This window comes from Dendrobates tinctorius, unplaced genomic scaffold (assembly GCF_039654945.1).
Source record: "Dendrobates tinctorius isolate UK_male_01 unplaced genomic scaffold, ASM3965494v1 ptg000129l, whole genome shotgun sequence".
NCBI lineage: Eukaryota > Metazoa > Chordata > Amphibia > Anura > Dendrobatidae > Dendrobates > Dendrobates tinctorius.
The window spans coordinates 30,471,298-30,490,314 of NW_027361797.1; the positions used below are offsets into that span (position 1 = coordinate 30,471,298).

Genomic DNA, 19,017 nt, shown 5'->3' on the forward strand with positions numbered 1-19,017 from the left:
GGACTCACAATCTAGATTCCCTATCAGTAGGTCTTTGGAGTGTGGGAGGAAACGAGAAAACCCAAAGGAAACTCACACAAACCTGGGGAGGACATACAAACTCCTTGCAGGTGTTGTCCTTGGTGGGATTTGAACCCAGGACCCCAGCACTGCAAGGCTGCAGTGCTAACCACTGAGCCACTGTGCTTCCCATTTTAATATATTGTCATCAAAAAAGCAAAAAAAAAAAAAAACACTTGCAGCACTTTAAGGTGGTGGCTGAATCACCGCATAACATGGTAATCCCTCGTCACTCACTTGCCATGGCCTTTGTTGCCAAGTGGTTGTCTACCAAAAAGCCACCAATAGCCTGGTAAATTACCTGCCAAATTTTTAGAATGGGAATCTTTTAGGCTACATGGACACTGAGTATTGGGTCAGTATTTTACCTCAGTATTTGTAAGCCAAAAGCAGGAGTGGAACAATGAGAGGAAAATTATAATAAGGCTTTGTTCACACTAGGTGTTTTTTCAGCAGAAAAACCCGCAGTCTTAACATAAAGAAGCAGTGTCAAAAACACAGGTTTTGCTGTGTTTCTGGGGCGTTTTTCAGGATCCTGAAGTTCAGCTTTGCTTCCACCACAGAAGCATGAACACAGGTCACCAAGTATTTTTTCGAGACATATGTCCATTAAAAAAATATATGTACAAATGTAACAGCTAGGGGAGGTGAATTTGCCTGGACTAAATTTACCCAAGACACTGGTAGAACACTACTTTCACACTTTGAATAATGCCTGAGGAATACTTTCACCAATCTCACACCTTGCCCCGCCACAGGCACCGTCCAGTCTCACACCTTGCCCCGCCACAGGCACCGTCCAGTCTCACACCTTGCCCCGCCACAGGCACCGTCCAGTCTCACACCTTGCCCCGCCACAGGCACCGTCCAGTCTCACACCTTGTTGACCAATATTTATTTAATTTGTACACATCACTAATTTAATTAAACTGTACTAATCCCACCTGCCAATGTGAGGAGACCAAGACATTATGGTTTAAACTTGGGGGAAAAAAAAAAAGTCACAAAAAAGAAATTAGTTTCAAATACTGCTGGAATTGCCTCCTTTCAATAAAAACGTAGCAAAACCTGATATCTGTGTTTGTTTCAGCCTCCCCCATCACCCATTACTTTCAAATGGGTGAAAAATGACGAGAAAACAATGAAATATGTGACAGGCTCGATTGTGAAAAAAAGCAAGCAAAATACTGATGACAAAAAAAAAAACCAAGCTGTATGCATGAGATTTCTGAAGCCTCACAGACTTTGCTGGTACTGTAAAACACAGCTGAAGAGTTGCATTTAAAAAAAAAAAAAGCATAAAAAAATGCCTAGTGTGAGCCTAATAGAAACACGTCACCACTTCTGCATTTATCACCCACTCCTGGTTTTGGCTTACAAATACGGAGGTAAAAACCTCACCAAATACTGAACGTGTGACCGTGGATTCAAAGGACTTGTTGAATAAGGGAAAACTGAGGGACAAATAGTAAAATCCACTTGGCCTTGGTAGGTGAAACTTGGAGCTGCGCTAGAAGGTCACAGATTTGGCAGAGCAGCAGGATATTCTATCGAGCGGCCATATAACGTCAGAACAGAGAGCGTACCACACTGTGCCGAGCACTCCTGAAATCTCAGCACGAGAAGGTGCCCGGGGCGTTCGGCACCATGTAAGCAGACACGGAGCACAGGGCAGTCCCTTACACAATAAGTAATCTCCAAAATGTCTGATACCTCATCCAAGAAGTTCATTCCAGGAAAGTTTAGAGGGGAATTTTTTTTGCTCCTTCATCCAGAATATCATTTGTGAAGTCAGACCCTGATGTTGGGGAGAGGCCGGGCTCAATCTCGACTGTAGTTCATCCCAAACGGTGCTGGACGGGGCTCAGTGCAGATAGTCATGTTCTCCTCCAACCCCAACTAGGCCTTCATGGACCTTGTTTTGTGCATGAAGAACAGAAAAAGGCCTTCTCGAAACTTATCCCAGAAGGTGGAAGCTACAAATATTCAAAATGCTATGCTGAAGCATGAAAGAGGTTCTTCAGTGAAGACAACACTTACAGAAAGCATAGTTGATAACCTGTAAAATCGGCGGAGATCCAACCACTGGGACCTGCACCAGAACAGGCCATTATCATCTTCGTTACAATGGATTGCACATGCCAAACAGCTGCTCCAATCATTCTGTAGGCATCTGTCAGAACAAGCCCCCCCAAGGAAAAAACGGAGCCGCTATCGCTGCACGCTAAATTCTATGTAATTTCCCAAGGGGGCCTAGGCAAGACCACAAAAAACAAGCCCTTAGTATTACCTCGTCAGCCAAACTGTACAATTGGCACAATGCAATGTTCTCCCGACATTTGCCAAACCCAGAACATGTTTCCGCAGCTCCAAAGTTGGTGCAATGGGACCGAGTGAAAAGACCCAAATTCAATGTGTTATCTGTTGGATCCAAAAGAAAACCTATGGAAAAAGCCATACCAAGAGCTCACCTACCTATACAGTATATGTACAGAATTTATCACAGCCGGAACAGATCAGATCCACTATATAGTCTACAACCAACCGAGAACGGAAAAGGAAAATTAAGACCGGCAATTATTAAGGAGCAGATTCCCTTTGGAGTGAGGGCTCATGTAATAGGCAGCTATGGAGTAACAGACAGCAAAGGTTTCATTATCATCATATAAAACTGGGAGGGATGCGGAGGCTCTTGGGTGTGACAGCGAAGACCAAGCTCTACATCAAGGCTGACACTCAACATCAAGAGGTGTAATAAGCAGAAACCTGCCCCATAACCTGCAGAGAAGACGATCCACAGAGAGCCGGCTGCACGCGAGGTGAGGGCATTAGCCACAAGCAAAGTGGTAACAAGCATTTTACAAAAATGTAATGGAGTCCGCAAGAATCGAAAATCTGCCACATCCCAGCTAGAAGAGAAATACCAGGTTACGTTACACCATCACACCCCTACAAGCCCTGCTCCATCTACCATTAGTGACCGCAGCTCGGGGAATGAGCGCAAGGGTCCAAAATGCAGCTCCCAAAGGACCGGTCATCACTACTCCATACGAGATCTCTGGAGCATCTTGTCTCATAACTCTGCTTTAGGCTTCTCCTCCTAGGAATTATTAAAGTGACAACTGGGCGTTACTATTTAACGGGGGCTGATCCAGTCTGGCACAGTCAGCACTAATCGGACAGGGTCATCCTGCATCAGGACAGTCCCCCAACAGGAAACATTCAGTTCTCAATCTATTCAGAAGTTTCTTGGAGGAACAGAACAAGGCAAAAGTTCTAACCAAAGGTGATCGAGTACTGTACCATGTGCAACTATGTACCGGTTAGCACAAGAGCATGCTCAGATAACACCTTCTCACCGCACGCTCGCTCATCACTAGTTATATCCCAGTCTTATGTCCGGTTCTGCCTTATTAATACAGCTCCAGCACTACTGGATGATGCAGGATCATACGTTCTGCCAGCACGCAATAATATTGCCATTTCACACTTCTTCCAAGGCCATACAGTAGCAGCGGGAGCACGATTGCATGTAATCATTGACAGAGCGCAGATCACATACTCTGGGGTCACCCTAGGTCCTGGTTCGTGCCGCTCAGGATCACCTCCGCCTTACATCTGCCACCAGCCTGCACCGGCAGAAGGTCATCCGGTCTCTGACATGTGGTTTGTAACTTCCTCTACTTACTAGACACCCAGATCCACACCCAGCACGGGACAAGGACGGGTGACGCAGCCTTAGTGCATCTGTGTATATAGAGGAAGGAGAGAAGCGAAACACTGCTTCCAGCCCTGACAAAAAATAAAAAATAGTAGGTCCTTGCTTCTACAGCTCCCTACTACATGTGCCGCCATATGGTGCAAATTGTCTGTGGGGGAAGAGAAACAATTTGCAACACACCATGAACTTTAGGTATACTGACTTAGGAGACTATGGTGCCAATGAAACGTTACGTGTATCTCTGGTTGGGAGGGGAGTATAAAAGTATAACGTGTCATTCCCTTCATTGTAGGAACCTTCCTATAATAGCATCAGTCATCAATATATCAGAGCGGTGCAGGTCCTACACTCAGCCATTATCAGCAGCGACCAGTGTAAACAGTGAAAGAGAATGGCGGCAGGACCGCATGTCTCCACGCACTGACTAGTGGCCATTTGCAGGTGCTGCAGCCCTATTGAAGTGAAAGGGAGCGGAGCTGGCGGACTCAGGAACGGCCAACTACATGGTGTGCAAACATTACACCCAGCCGCCACCAGAGCTAGTAACAGCTGATCAGGGTGCTGCGTCCCCAATCACAGCCTGATGACGCTCAATAATCCAGGACAACCCCTTTTAAGTGTGCGCTGACCTTCCTTTACTCCATCAGAAGGATACAAATCCTACTCACGATGTCATTGAAATGTAAGACTTGTCCCACAATAAAGCCCTCAAATGTGGACAGAAAAAAAAAAAACAACAAAACCCACAGACACAAAAAGTGATATAACACATTACCAGTCTTGGAGGGGGAAGGTGATAAATGCTGATATTTTGTCCGTGTGGACATTCTTGGTTGTGGGCTTTTTATGTGGTCATTTTTCTAGTCACCAGGGAAATTATATAAAGTCGCAACCGAAAGGCGATAGAGCAGACAAATGAGTAAATTAAAACACCTGTTATCCTTACTTTAGTCTATAAAGGGCTTGTGCACACGCTGCAAATTTGGTGCGTTTTTAGCCATGCAGATTTGCTAGCAAAACCTGAAGCTATCCTAATACCAGCAAAGTGAATGAGAACCCTGAAGATGCAGAAGTGGTGCAGAAATATCTGCATCGATTTACTCACCGTGTGCACATAGCCTTAGGGTAACAGAAACTAAACACCCAGAGAAAAGCTGCAGCTGCTGTGGCTCATCGGAGGACACGGAAGCCGACCACAGAGCACAGGCTCAAGGGCTCAAATCCAGGCGCATAACATTTTATTTTTGTAGTTTCAGTACAACTTGCATTTTATTTATTGAAATCCCTGGTGTTTGTATGCATAAGAGTCAAGTGGGCGGTGCTATTCAGTGACTGCACTGCATGCAGACTTATAGGAAAGACTGTCAATCACAGGCAGGACCACCCACTGGACTCAGACAAACACCAAGGATTTCAATGAAAAAAACGCAAGTTCAACTGAATCTCTTCCCACAATCCTACACATCATTGTGCTCATCTCCTTCTCTTTACATGCATAATGGTACAGCATGCCTTTAATGATGAGAAAAGGTTTGCTGCCAGCAGCCACTTCTATCAGCAGATTTACCTTGGTATCCAGGGATCACTAAAGAAAAGGCATAAAAAAAAATTTACAAACGGAATTTCAACTGAACACAAACATTTCTTCAATTTAAGAAACAAATTAGAAAAAAAATCCCTATTGTGTTCCTTACAGATTTCTAGAGTCGGGGTTTTCTGCCACTGCTTGATCTGCAGCAACAAGCCAAGACAATGATTGCTTTGTTCCATCCAAGGGTCCAGTAAGAGCCTGCTGCTTACGGATTACGCGAATCACTCCCAGTCTCGCTCCTTAAAACCTCCATCACAGTGGTAAGCTTCCAGGTGTATGCCATTCATAGAAAAGGGAGTTACAAGGCAAACTACAATATAATGGAGATGGTCTCAAAGATTCCGGCCTCCACCTAGCAACCAGCAGCACAAACAAAGGGTTCACGTAAGGCATGTATGCGAGTTATGCAGCACAATCGGCCCGGATCAGCAGGGGGCCCTCCGGATAAATAATGCTGCCATTTTACATATTTGCGTGCCACGCGCAGACTCAGTCAAATTCTAATGCTGAAAGCCAATCTGTCTCCAGACTTCACAAAACAATTATTAAAAAGGATGATAGACAGGATGAGGCTGGTGTACTTGTTTTGAAAATCCAAACTTTAAAAAATTAGAATTTAATAAGTGCAGCTAAAGAGGGAGTACAAATGTAGGGACTCTCAGTCCACCCGGCCTGACCAAGAGCTGCAGCTTGTACTGAGCAGTATGTGATCTCAGCAACAGCAGCAAGGAGGGGCACTGAGGAGCTGACAATCAGGCCGGATGAGTGGAGGCTGAGTTAAAGAGGGTTGATCAGTGATGATAGGAGATAACTTTACATAGGGGGCTGGCAAGCACTGTGCTGGATTTTATATGGCAGTTCCAAAGGAGACCAATGGAGCTGCTGTAGGGCATAGTACTGTGGTAGGGCATACATGCTGCTACTCCATTCTCATAGGGATAACAGTACCCTCTTGTGATGATCAGTGCAGGGTCCAGCAGAACCCCCACAAATGGATAGGAAATCACACATTTTCATCAGACAACTCCTTTAAAACCTTTAAAAGTTCATAAATGATTATATGGTAAGTTTGAAATGGATTTTCAAAGTAATTACACCAGCCTCATGGTGTAATGAAAAGTTGTTAATGGCTAATAAATTGCTCAGTAGCACAGATGAACCATCAGAGCACGCTAACCTACATGAGTTGATAATTTTACATAGTTATCTTATCTATTCTAGAGCTTTTGTTAAAGTAGTTTTTGAAACGTCAGAATATAATGCTCGGCATTTGCTTACAACTTGCAGGACATATTGCTTTTGTTCTTCATCTTTTGTCAGAAGGTCGTTAAAGTCAGTTACTTCCTACCTCTTTTAATTTTTCTTTCCTAACTTTTGGATTTACAACCCTAGCGTGCTCTGATGGTTCATCTGTGCTACTGAGCAATTTATTAGCCATTAACAACTTTTCATTGTCTGTAATGGTGGGATCAAAAAACGATAATCCCACCAACTCTGCATTCAAATACCACAAATGGTTCGAAAATTTGGTCAGGGCTATTTCTGCAATGTTGTTGTCACATTCTTTATAGTCTAACAGACTATGCAAAAAACCTAAATCTTAAAATACCTCAATTTGGATTTTTTCAAACTTTGAGCGACGAGCGGCACGGGTTAACGTCGTTTGATCGAGCTCAAATTTTGGCTCTCTCAATATCTGGAAAGGGGAATCGTTTTGTGGGGTCCAGACGGACAAAATTACGACATCGATTTTTTGCAGTCACCCTAGTGTGCACCTACCCTAAAGATAAGCAGCATCCTTCGTTAGGAGCTTCCCAGACGTGACTGTGCACACAGCGAGGCATCGCACCCCACCGGCTAAGCAGCCAGCCTCACCAGCACTTTCATCTTCACTTGTTGTTCACAATCCACAACTACAGGAACACCGCCATGTGACAAAAGCCACATCAGATGCCAATTGTTTGGCCTGAAAAAAAGCACAAAAGGCAAAAACAAAAAGACAGCCCTACAGCATGGAGCGAGTTTACTGTCAGCATAGTCCATCTCTCCAAACACTACTTTACTGCAAGTTTTCAGACTGTACAAATAAAGCTTTTATATAAAATTTTGTTCAGCATGGAAAGTCAGGAAACTTTGCAAATGATTATTAGTGGACTTGCCTTCATTCCGGTAAAAAAATAAAGTGTAAAAGTCTTCCAAACCCAGCATTAACCCAATCTGTTAGCTACATTGGTATCAGAACATACTCATTTGGAGTACTGATGCTTGCAGTGAAAGAGTCAGCTCAGCCCGTGTCACTAAGGGCTGATGCAGATGTCTGATCTTGGATCACGCTGCATGGACAGGCCGTGGTTCTCCTGTCCTCGATGTTACAACTGCACATATTTCTATAAGGCGGTCACGATCCGGTTGGGAAAGCAGCCAGTCTAGTCGGACATATTTGCACGGTAGTCTTGCATGCGTCCTGCCTTTGGGGATAAGCTGCTGAAAGATTGGTCTGATAAGCAGAACACTCGGAGGAGAACACAGGTGCTGTTGACCCATCCCCTGTACCTGTGTCAGCGCAGCTCCAGCAGAGTGCTAAAATGAGAAACTTACACCATATTCTACAGCATTATTCCCCAAACCACAAGCTATTCCCTGGTCATAGGATAGAGTATATCTGGCTGATCATTGGGATCCAGAGACCCCTGCAGCTGGACCCCAAGAGAATGATGATCTGTAGACCTGAATGAAGTCAGAGGAGGGGGCAAGCTTGACCTCCAGTTCACTCGGTGTTAATACCACTGCCGGAAATAGCCGAGCACTGTACTTAAAGAGGATGTCCGGGACTTTAAAGCGAACCTGTCAGCAGGATTTTGCCAAGTAAACTTCAGGCATTGTCAGGTTGCTGCTGTTACACTGATTAAAATGAGACCTGGGGTGAAGAAATCAGTCTTGTAGTTATGTGTAACCAGTGCTAGGACTCTTTCACACAACTATGTCTCCAGTACGTGTGGTGACAGTTTTCACACATACCAGAGACACTGACATGTAGACACATTGTGATCTACGTTGCTGTGCACATGTCTTTGTGTTTCCACAGACCGTGTGACCCACACATAGACATGGCCATTTTTTACCGGCAGCACAGGCCACAAAACACCCGCATACATATGACACACAGGGATGTCATCCTTGTGACACAGAAGCAGTGGTACAGTAAGCGCTGTTCCCCGGCGCCTGGTGCTGAAGACGACTCATCATTCTCCCCTGCTCTGCCGGCGATTAGCGCAAGCAGGGAATAATGATGAGAGTTATATTCAAGCGATAACAGTGAGCTGGAGACTGCTGATGGGATTACTACTCCCATCAGGCTACACCTGCTGCCGCTAACAACATTGACAGCGGCTAATGGGAGTATTTTTCACCCACCGCTATAAATAAATTAAAAACCCGGCCTGGGTTCCCCTGTATTGTCTATAACCAGCCAGGCAAAACCCTGCTAACAGGATCACTTTTAAAGAAAAAAAAAAAGAAAAAAAAAAAAAAAAAAGCCATGTAGTCGCTAACAGAGGCAACTACCTGCCTGTTGTACTGCAACCAGTCATTGACTGCTCCTGCCGGAGATTCCGCTGCTCCCTGTCAGAGCAGCAGTTTCTCTTCCTGTTGACAGGGTGGGACTAATGGTGTCATGCTGTTTGACAGACTGCTTCCCCCAGTTAGGCAGCGGAACACGGCTGTCAATCAGCATGACATCAGTAGTCCCACCCCCTCTTAACAGGAAGAGAAACTGCTGCTCTGTTGACAGGGAGCAGCTGAATCTCCGGCAGGAGAGGTGAATGACCCATGTGAGGTACAATAGGCAGGTAGTTAGTTGCCTCTGTTAGCAACTACATGCTTTTAAGTCCCAGATATCCCCTTTAACTTTGTACAGCAGTCACGTTTGACAACGAATGTTGCGTAGATTGAGCACGTGCACACCTGCCCCATTCAATACAGGACTGAGGAGCCCTATTTTTGGAGTTGAGGGCACAGCCTAGGGTGCCAGATGGAAACCTGCGCCGGTGATCGTTTGGCTCCCTGTATTCATCCATCCTTGATTATGTAGGGCACAAGTTATTTAACTTCTCAATGCCAATTCCAGTGGGAAACATTCAAGATGAACAGAGGGACACAAACAAATGAGAAAAAAAAAAAAAAAAACACCACACTTCGGGCCCAGCAGGGGCTACAATAAAAACCTGTGTCATCCCAATTTTGGAAATAACAGGACTTGCATGGAAGCAGAACTTGACAACCATAAGAACCCTTCTCCCGTTATCAGAAAAGCCTGTTATATAACATACGAAGCTTCAGCACATAGGAGAAGCCATCCTAGATGAGACATGCGAGCTAATAAATCACCGTGCCCTAGAACAGCCGATGAGCAGGACGACCAGGCTAGGCTTTATATACACTCCGGACCTTTGTGTTTTAGGAGGTAGGTATGCCGTAAAAGAACTGGTACAAAGATTTATAAGCGGGACCAGTAATAAATCTAGACCTGCACCAAGGCACGGGAACGAGCCACATGTGCATCAAGGAGCAGACCGGTGGGACAATTAATCATCTCCAGCTAATGTACTGTTTTGATACGCAGAAAACTGTGAAATGGGAATATAGGTGAGGACAATTGTCATGTGGAGCCATAACCAAGTGCTCATTCTTATCTTTAGCAATGGGGCGTGACTCGTAGGATCCTCGGGGGTGTGTCTTTAGGCTGCATTGCATAATTACTCTGAGCCACACCTCCTATAGAAATTAGCACTAAATAAAAAGGCATCCCCGGAACTGTATGGCGGATTTAAGAAAAACAAAATCCTAAATACTCAGGGGAGCAGTAGGAATAACAGAAGAGCAAAAATTGCCCAATTTTGACCTGGTAACAGGTCCTCTAAACCCCTTTATTGAATGCCAATGAATAAATACCATCAGCTTTTATAGCCCTGCAGTTATCATTGGGTCTTCCATTACGAGGTTTTCTTATAATTTACTTAACCAGGTGGCTGTCCTATTCTCCTGACACACCAGCAATAAAGTAATGCCGCACATATAATTACTTAAAATACATTTTTCTGGCTAAGAAAAATAAATTGTTTCCAACAGGTGGACAGTCCCTTCAAGCTCTATCTGTGCAACAGACAGCAAAAATATAAAGACCTGAGTGCAGCTAATACATGACCCGGCGACTGATCCACTGCAGCGATGCCAAGTCAGGATTCAACATTTTTCCCCAACAGGAAAACCATTCCCTGGAAGGCGCAAATGCTACCCTTTACTCCAGAGGGTCACACTTTACTCAAGGGCAGGGAAGAACCAACAGCGTGCACAAGGGCAATCCCCGACACCGCAAGTGTGCTCACAGCCCAGTCATGGCTCAGACATAGGGTACAATCACAGAAACGTATTATTGACCCAAGTGCTGTCCCGTGTTAGAAGAAAAAAAAAAAAAAAAGGCAAGATCCGCCGTCAGACCCCACAAATCACTCCTGGCACTTCTGAATGACATTGAATACTCTAGGAGGTATTTCAGGTCCCTTTATTAGCACGGTGCAGGTGCCAGCAGCTTTCCTTGGCACTGTGCAACGATCACTAGGAGATAGACATGATTAGAAGATGCTTTTTTCTGGAATATCTCATGGGGTGACATAACTTTACATAAATGAGTCATCGACAATAAAATGTTGAGTAACTCAGGGCTTAATCATAGAGTATCTACTCTCCACCGGACATGGCTTTTTCAGAAAACACTTATAAGGGCTCATGCAGACATCCATGAAACGCAACCTGAGCACGGCATGGCCTCGCAGGTGGGTTATATCTGCATATGAGGCTGTCGAGCTCGGGTCTGGAGACCTGCGGGCAACCCATGCCCAGCACGAGATTTATAGACATCTGCATGAGATACCAAATCTGAAAGCAGCTTTAAGAGAACTCTTGTGATGTTCCTCTGGAAACCCTCCCGGAAAAGTGACAACCGGGCGCATCCCTTGGGTTTCTACAGTCTGATATTGGACAATGTCTGCGTCTACATGAATGAAAACACAGCAGTTGTCAATTTATATATATTTCCAAGATTAGGATTTCTGTGGTGTCCCATTGTATTGAATGTGCAAATATTTAATAAGCCAGACATGTCAGGACGAGCAGGGCTTGTATACGCTGTATCAGGCAGTGTTCACATCTGCAGGCGGCTCTACCTTGTGCCGTTCAGAGAACACTTCTGGTAACAAAGCAAGTGACATTTCCTACAGAGAAGCCATCTAGCCGTATAGGTAGCTCATGGCTTTACATCCTTGTAGATACGCAACCTCACATTGGACCTGTCATGCCCTCCTACAAAGTGATAATCGATCCCTTGGATAGATGGTAATTGCTAGATCAGTGCGAGTCCTGCTATGGGGGTCCTGCTGATTGAGGGACGTAAATCCTTCATTCTGGCATTCTCAAAGGGCCAAAAAACAGCAGCCATCAAAGAGTTAAATAGAGCAGCTGTTAGTGCTGGAACTATGAATGGAGAGCGGCAGCGTGCAAGCGGGAGTGGCTGCACCGTGTAACGCCTGCAGTCTGAGGGGGGTCATCGGATATGTATTGTTCCAGTCACAGGCCCCAGATATCTGGTGGCCAAAGAACCATTGCTTCTGGTCCCGGCAGAGACGACTGGGGACGCCTGCACTGGAGGGTCGGGATCGAACCTGGGCGCCATGTTAGAAAGCTCCTTAAAGGCCCCGTTCACACAGTCAGTATTTTACATCGGTATTTGTAAGTCAAAACCAGGAGTGGGTGATAAATCCAGAAGTGGTGACGTGTCTCTATTATACTTCTCCTCTGATTGTTCCACTCCTGGTTTTAGCTTACAGATACTGATGTGTGCACGTGGCCTTAGGCTAAGCTCATGCAAGGGTGCAATGCGCGGCTTCCTCACAATTACACCCAGAGAGGGTCACACTGTTGTGGGCATCAGTGCAGGACCTCCGTCACCGGCCGAGAGTCTGCAGCAAATACGTTCCACGGGAACACAGCCTTATAGTGTGGATCAGCAATTGTCACCAAGTCTTGGTTCATTCAAGAGGTGGACATTCCCTTTAATTATCCTGAACATCTTATTTATACATGTTACACAGAGATCATATACACATTCGGGGCGGAAAAGGCGGCAAATACCCCATAATTGTAGTCTGATCCTTCCCATAAATACTATACAGCAAGTTCAGGCGATCCAGAGATTTGTAATCACACACGGACCTCCGTGCCCTGGCCCCACGCTGAGCCCCGCATCCCGGGACGGTCACATGCCAACCCCAGGGGACGGTCACACGGACCCCCGTGCCCCGGCCGCACACCGACTCCTGGGACGGCCCCACACTGAGCCCCGCGTCCCGGGACGGTCACACGCCGACCCCATGCCCCGGCCGCACACCGACTCCTGGGACGGCCCCACACTGAGCCCCGCGTCCCGGGACGGTCACACGCCGACCCCATGCCCCGGCCGCACACCGACCCCATGCCCCGGCCGCACACCGACCCCATGCCCCGGCCGCACACCGACTCCTGGGACGGCCCCACACTGAGCCCCGCGTCCCGGGACGGTCACACGCCGACCCCATGCCCCGGCCGCACACAGACTCCTGGGAGAGCCTCACGTCGACCCACATGCCCCGGCCGCACACTGACTCCTGGGACGGTCCCACGCGGACCCCCCCCCGCTCCCCGGGAGACGGTCCCACGCGGACCCCCCCCCCGGAGACGGTCCCACGCGGACCCCCCCCCCCGGAGACGGTCCCACGCGGACCCCCCCCCCCCCCGGAGACGGTCCCACGCGGACCCCCCCCCCGGAGACGGTCCCACGCGGACCCCCCCCCGCTCCCCGGGAGACGGTCCCACGCGGACCCCCCCCCCGGAGACGGTCCCACGCGGACCCCCCCCCCCGGAGACGGTCCCACGCGGACCCCCCCCCCCGGAGACGGTCCCACGCGGACCCCCCCCCCCGGAGACGGTCCCACGCGGACCCCCCCCCCGGAGACGGTCCCACGCGGACCCCCCCCCCCCGGAGGCGGTCCCCCCCGGAGACGGTCCCACGCGGACCCCCCCCCCCCCCGGAGACGGTCCCACGCGGACCCCCCCCCCCCGGAGACGGTCCCACGCGGACCCCCCCCCCCCCGGAGACGGTCCCACGCGGACCCCCCCCCCCCGGAGGCGGTCCCCCCCGGAGACGGTCCCACGCGGACCCCCCCCCCGGAGACGGTCCCCCCCGGAGACGGTCCCACGCGGACCCCCCCCGGAGACGGTCCCACGCGGACCCCCCCCGGAGACGGTCCCACGCGGACCCCCCCCGGAGACGGTCCCACGCGGACCCCCCCCGGAGACGGTCCCACGCGGACCACCCCCCCCGGAGACGGTCCCACGCGGACCCCCCCCCCCGGAGACGGTCCCACGCGGAGCTCCCCCCCGGAGACGGTCCCACGCGGAACCCCCCGCTCCCCGGGAGACGGTCCCACGCGGACTCCTGATCAAACATGGCATGGTTCTGGTGTCCCTCTGTCTCCAGCAGTCCCGCCCACCCCGTCAGACCCGAAGTACTGACAGCACGTTACACCCTGCGCACACGGTGGAGGCTGATGTCACCGTGTGCGGGGCCGGGAGTGATGAAGGGCACATGCTGGACGGAAGCCGGCAAACTCTTACCCAGAAGCGCTCGCTGCCGTCATAGCTGCAGAAGGCTTCCATGCCGGGGCGGCGGGAGGGTCCTCCGGGGGCGGCCGGCTCCAGGGCAGCTGGGGAGACACAAATAGGAGCTCTCCCTACATAACAGCGCGTCGCCTGCTACTGCCGGCACACACACTGCTGATTGGCTGAGCCCCGCCGCTTCTGCTTGGCCAGTGAGCTGATTGGTTATAGCGCGGCGTTTTCCGGTTCGCTCATTGGCTGCACATCACGCCGAGCGCCTGGTGACGAAGGCACAGAAGAATATCTCGTTACACGGCCGCAGAGAGGGGGCGTGTCCGTCAGTGCCGAGCGGCCGGTACACCTGAGTGCTGCCGCCTCCTGCACCTGGCGGGGCCCGGCGCCCTGACCTCACTGTCACCGGCCTCTAGCGGCTCTGTCAGGGACTCCTACAGATGACAGAGCTGTCTATGGAGTCCACAGACAGGAGGCGCACAGTGTGACGGTTAAGCCATGTTCACACAGTATTTTACCTCAGTATTTATAAGCCAAAACCAGGAGAGGAACAATCAGAGGACAAGTATAGTAGAAACCCGTCACCTCTTCTGGATTTATCACCATCTCCTGGTTTTGGCTTATAAGTACTGAGGTAAAATACTGACCAGATACTGACCGTGTGAACGAGGCCTTACAGACACAGCGAGCTCCAGTCGTCGGGTAATATGTTGCTGATCGGTGAGGTCTGACCCCTGGGACAAGCACCGATAGGCACATTGGGGAATCTCTATGACAAAGCAGCGTGGATGCTCCACCACCGCTACATCCCATCTATGGGGCTGCTGGAAGAAGCCAAGGGCGGCCCCACAGGGAATGGAGCCGCGGTCAGACACGGGCACTGCCACCCCATACTAATGGGATAAAAGTTCCCCATTCTGCCGACCGCAGGTCAGACCCCACCGATCCGCAAGTAACCACTGTCCTGTGGATAAGATAGAGCTTGTTTTCATCGGACAACCCCTTTAAGGGGTAACTCACCAGGATTCCCCATATAAACTAATGCACCGGATCTGTCAGCAGAATATTCAACCCCCCTAACTAAAAGTATGACTGTAAACCCCCTAATACATTCCTAGGTTACTAGTAGAGTCTCGGGGCATTTCTGAGAAAACTATTCTTGAAGTTTTATTCTCACGTGTATCCGAGCGGGCACTGTACCCGTCAACTCAAGTTGTTGATTGACAGCTCACTCTTCAGTGACCCGTCTCCGCTGCGCAGGGGCAGTCGGTGTCCGGTTTTGCGTCATCAGAACTGGTCGACGTCTGCACAGTGATCTGATGACCTTGCTGGAACCTGTACATTCATCTTCCAGCGTCACATCCAGAGCACTTAATCATTTTCTTATGACTGAAAACACTAATTACTCAGCAATGCAGCAACAGATAGAAGATATAAAAGTGTCAGTTTGAATGCTAAAGACCTGCATTTCTGTATATGCAGTTTGGAGGGGTTGATCTTACTGACAGAGTCTTAGGCTAAGTTCTCATGATAAGTATTTGGTGCGGGTTTTTTCTGCTGCATATTTTAGTGCGCAAAGAAAGCAGAGTCTTACAGTTCCTATGACCTCTCGTTCAGTCTCTCATTTGCTTGCTTGCCTCCTTCTTTTCCTTTTCTACTTACTGTTGTAGTGGAAGGGGGTGTACTGTGGAAGATGAGATTCCTCAGCACTGTGTAGCATTTGTGATCGGACACTACCACCCACTGATCAAACGGAACCCTGCGGAACTAAGGAATGGGGGAAGTGTTGCAGGAAGGATGGGTCTAAAATGAGCACCGGGTCAGATGACACCTGTGACTCAGCTACACAATATATAGAAGGCCGGAGTGACGATGGGAAGAGAATTGACGCCAATAAGTAAAACCAGCAGGACGTGTGACGACAGAAACGCTGTGGCCGACTCACCGGTACGTGCTTGGAGGGCTACACCAGTGGGACATCGTGAGCCAGTGAGCAGGGTTCTGACATCGCTAGTCAAGACCCATGAACCAGACTAAGCCAGTGAAGACCTCAGACCTAGCCCATCGCCAGTCAAGACCCATGACCCATATTATGCCAGTCAAGATCCAAGGCCCAGCCCTAATCCGTCTTGGCCCGATAGACGACCGTCGCAGGTCAAGCACTGAAGACTGGGTGCGGACTCCGTTCAGGAACTGGACGTCCACTGTGGTTGTCAGGAGGCGTGAGTGAACTGGTGATTCCTCATGGTTCAGTGAACACATGCGGAATCACCTGTGTTCAAAAGCCGGCAGCGCTTTGGATGCAGCGGACATGTACAGCGTCCAAAGCGCTGCTAATTACTGACCGTGTGCACCTACTCTTATGATGAATTTGTAGGTCGCTCTTGCCCATGCACCAACTTTGCTGAGTTGCACTTACTTCTTGACAAGAGGTGGCCTGGGATAGGCATAAAAACGCAAAAAGTCGCTACATATTTGCCCAACTACAGTTGGGGAAATAAGTATTTGATCCCTTGCTGAATTTGTAAGTTTGCCCACTGACAAAGACATGAAAAGTCTATAATTTGAAAGGTAGGTTAATTTTAATATTGAGAAATAGAATATCAAAAACAAAATCCATAAAATCACATTGTATAAATTATATAAATTTATTTGCATTTCATTAAGTGATCTGGCTCCTACGGACAAGTTAGACGCTCCTAATCAACTCGTTACCTGCATTAAAGACAGCTGTCTTACATAGTCACCTTTATAAAAGACTCCTGTCCACAGACTCAATCAGTCAGACTCTAACTTCTACAACATGGGCAAGACCAAAGAGCTTTATAAGGATGTCAGGGACAAGATCATAGACCTGCACATAGCTGGAATGGGCTACAAAACCATAAGTAAGATGCTGGGTGAGAAGACAACTGTTGGTGCAATAGTAAGAAAATGGAAGAAATACAAAATGACTGTCAATCGACATTAATCTGGGACACCATGCAAAATCTCACCTCGTGGGGTATCCTTGATCATGAGGATCTAAAACTACTCGAGGGAAGCTTGTTAATGATCTCAAGGCAGCTGGGACCACAGTCACCAAGAAAACCATTAGTAACACATTACGCCGGTTTAGAATCCTACCGTCATGCAAGGTCCCCCTGCTCAAGAAGACACATGCACAGGCCCGTGTAAAGTTTGCTAATGAACACCTGAATGATTCTGTGAGTGACTGGGAGAAAGTGCTGTGGTCAGATCAGACAGAAATTGAGGTCTTTGGCATTAACTCGCCATGTTTGGAGGAAGAGAAATGCTGCCTATGACCCAAAGAACACCATCCCCACTGTCAAGCATGGAGGTGGAAACATTATATTTGGGGGTGTTTCTCTGCTAAGGGCACAGGAGTACTTCACCGCATCAATGGGAAAAATTATTGAGCCATGTACTGTAAAATCCTGAGTGACAACCTCCTTCACTCCACTAGGACATTAAAAATGGGTCGTGGCTTGGTCTTCCAGCAAGACAATGACCCAAAACATACAGCCAAGGCAACAAAGGAGTGGCTCAAAAAGAAGCACATTAAAGGGCCCGTTACACATAGCGATGTCGCTAGCAATATTGCTGTAACATCACTGGTTTTGTGACGAAGCAGCGATATTGCTAGCGATATCGCTATGTCTGATACTTACCTTCAACCGGCTCCCCCGCTGTCTGTCGCTGATCGCGCGAGAACGTCCCGGACCATTTTTCGTCGGGCACTTCCTGCTGGACTTCCTGTGGCGCCGACGAGCGACGCGTGGACGCGGCCGGAGGACGTCAGGATCGCCGCGTCTGACAGGTAAGTAGCGACCCCCGACCGCTGCTATGTCGCTGGTGAGATCTGCCTGTGTGGCAGCTCACTAGCGACCACTTAGCGATGCACCAACGATCCATATCGTTGTCGGGATCGCTGGTGCATCGCTTAGTGTAACGGTACTCAGTCTCCAGACCTTAATCCCATACTACAAAACTTATGGACGGAGTTGAAGCGCCGAGTTGCCAAGCGACAGCCTCAAAATCTTAATGACTTAGAGATGATCTGCAAAGAGGAGTGGACCGAAATTCCTCCTGACATGTGCGCAAACCTCATCATCAACTACAAAAAACGTCTGACTGCTGTGCTTGCCATCAAGGGTTTTACCACCAAGTATTAAGTCTTGTTTGCCAGAGGGATCAAATACTTATTTCTAACTGTAAAATGCAAATAAATTTATATAATTTATACAATGTGATTTTCTGGATTTCATTTTTGATATTCTATCTCGCAATGTTAAAATTAACCTACCCTTAAAATTATAGACTGTTCATATCTGTCAGTGGGCAAACTTACAAAATCAGCACGGGATCAAATACTTATTTTCCCCTACAGTATACACAATTGCATCCAAGCTGGAGCAGCGGTTATCAGACCCCATTGTAATCAAAGGGGCTTGTGTGCACAGATTGGGTCTGTCTTAAAGGGGTTGTGGAGATTTGAGATGAAAGTCTGCAGTTATTCTATGTATCTATGTCTACTACAAGCTGTCAGGATTCTCCAGTGCCGATGGCGAATGCAGGCAGCCACATGACCGCAAGTATGTGATTTGCTTAAATGCAGCCACATGCCGACTAGACTTGCTCAGCCTTATTCAATTTCACATGTATTGTGATGAGGCCACGCACATTTAATCAGAATGTGGCCGGAAGTATGCAAATGGCATACATGAGGTCACTTGATCAGCCCCGCTCTTGCCACCGGCACCGGAAAATCATGACAGTGTGCAATACTGACTTCAGAAGTCTTTAGTTACATAGAGTGACTGCAGACTTTCTTGCCAAACCTTGACAACCCTTTTAAAATGGATCAGTTTTTGCAAGAGTTATGTTTTTCTGTTTCTCTGCAAACGTCACACTTTTCCTATAGTGGAATCAGCCAATTTTCTCA

At 48.3% G+C, this 19,017-nt stretch overlaps 1 protein-coding gene across 1 annotated transcript in view; it reads right to left on the reverse strand.

Moving 5' to 3' along the window:
* The window catches only part of ABCC1 (ATP binding cassette subfamily C member 1 (ABCC1 blood group)), a 154,091-nt gene extending 139,780 nt beyond the window's left edge, over positions 1–14,311 (reverse strand). Inside the window, exon 1 of the mRNA XM_073542907.1 lies at positions 14,079–14,311. Coding sequence (XP_073399008.1) covers positions 14,079–14,120 — 42 coding nt within the window. The 5' untranslated portion in view covers positions 14,121–14,311. The remainder of the gene's footprint in view (positions 1–14,078) is intronic.
* Between the last annotated feature and the right edge of the window lie 4,706 nt (positions 14,312–19,017).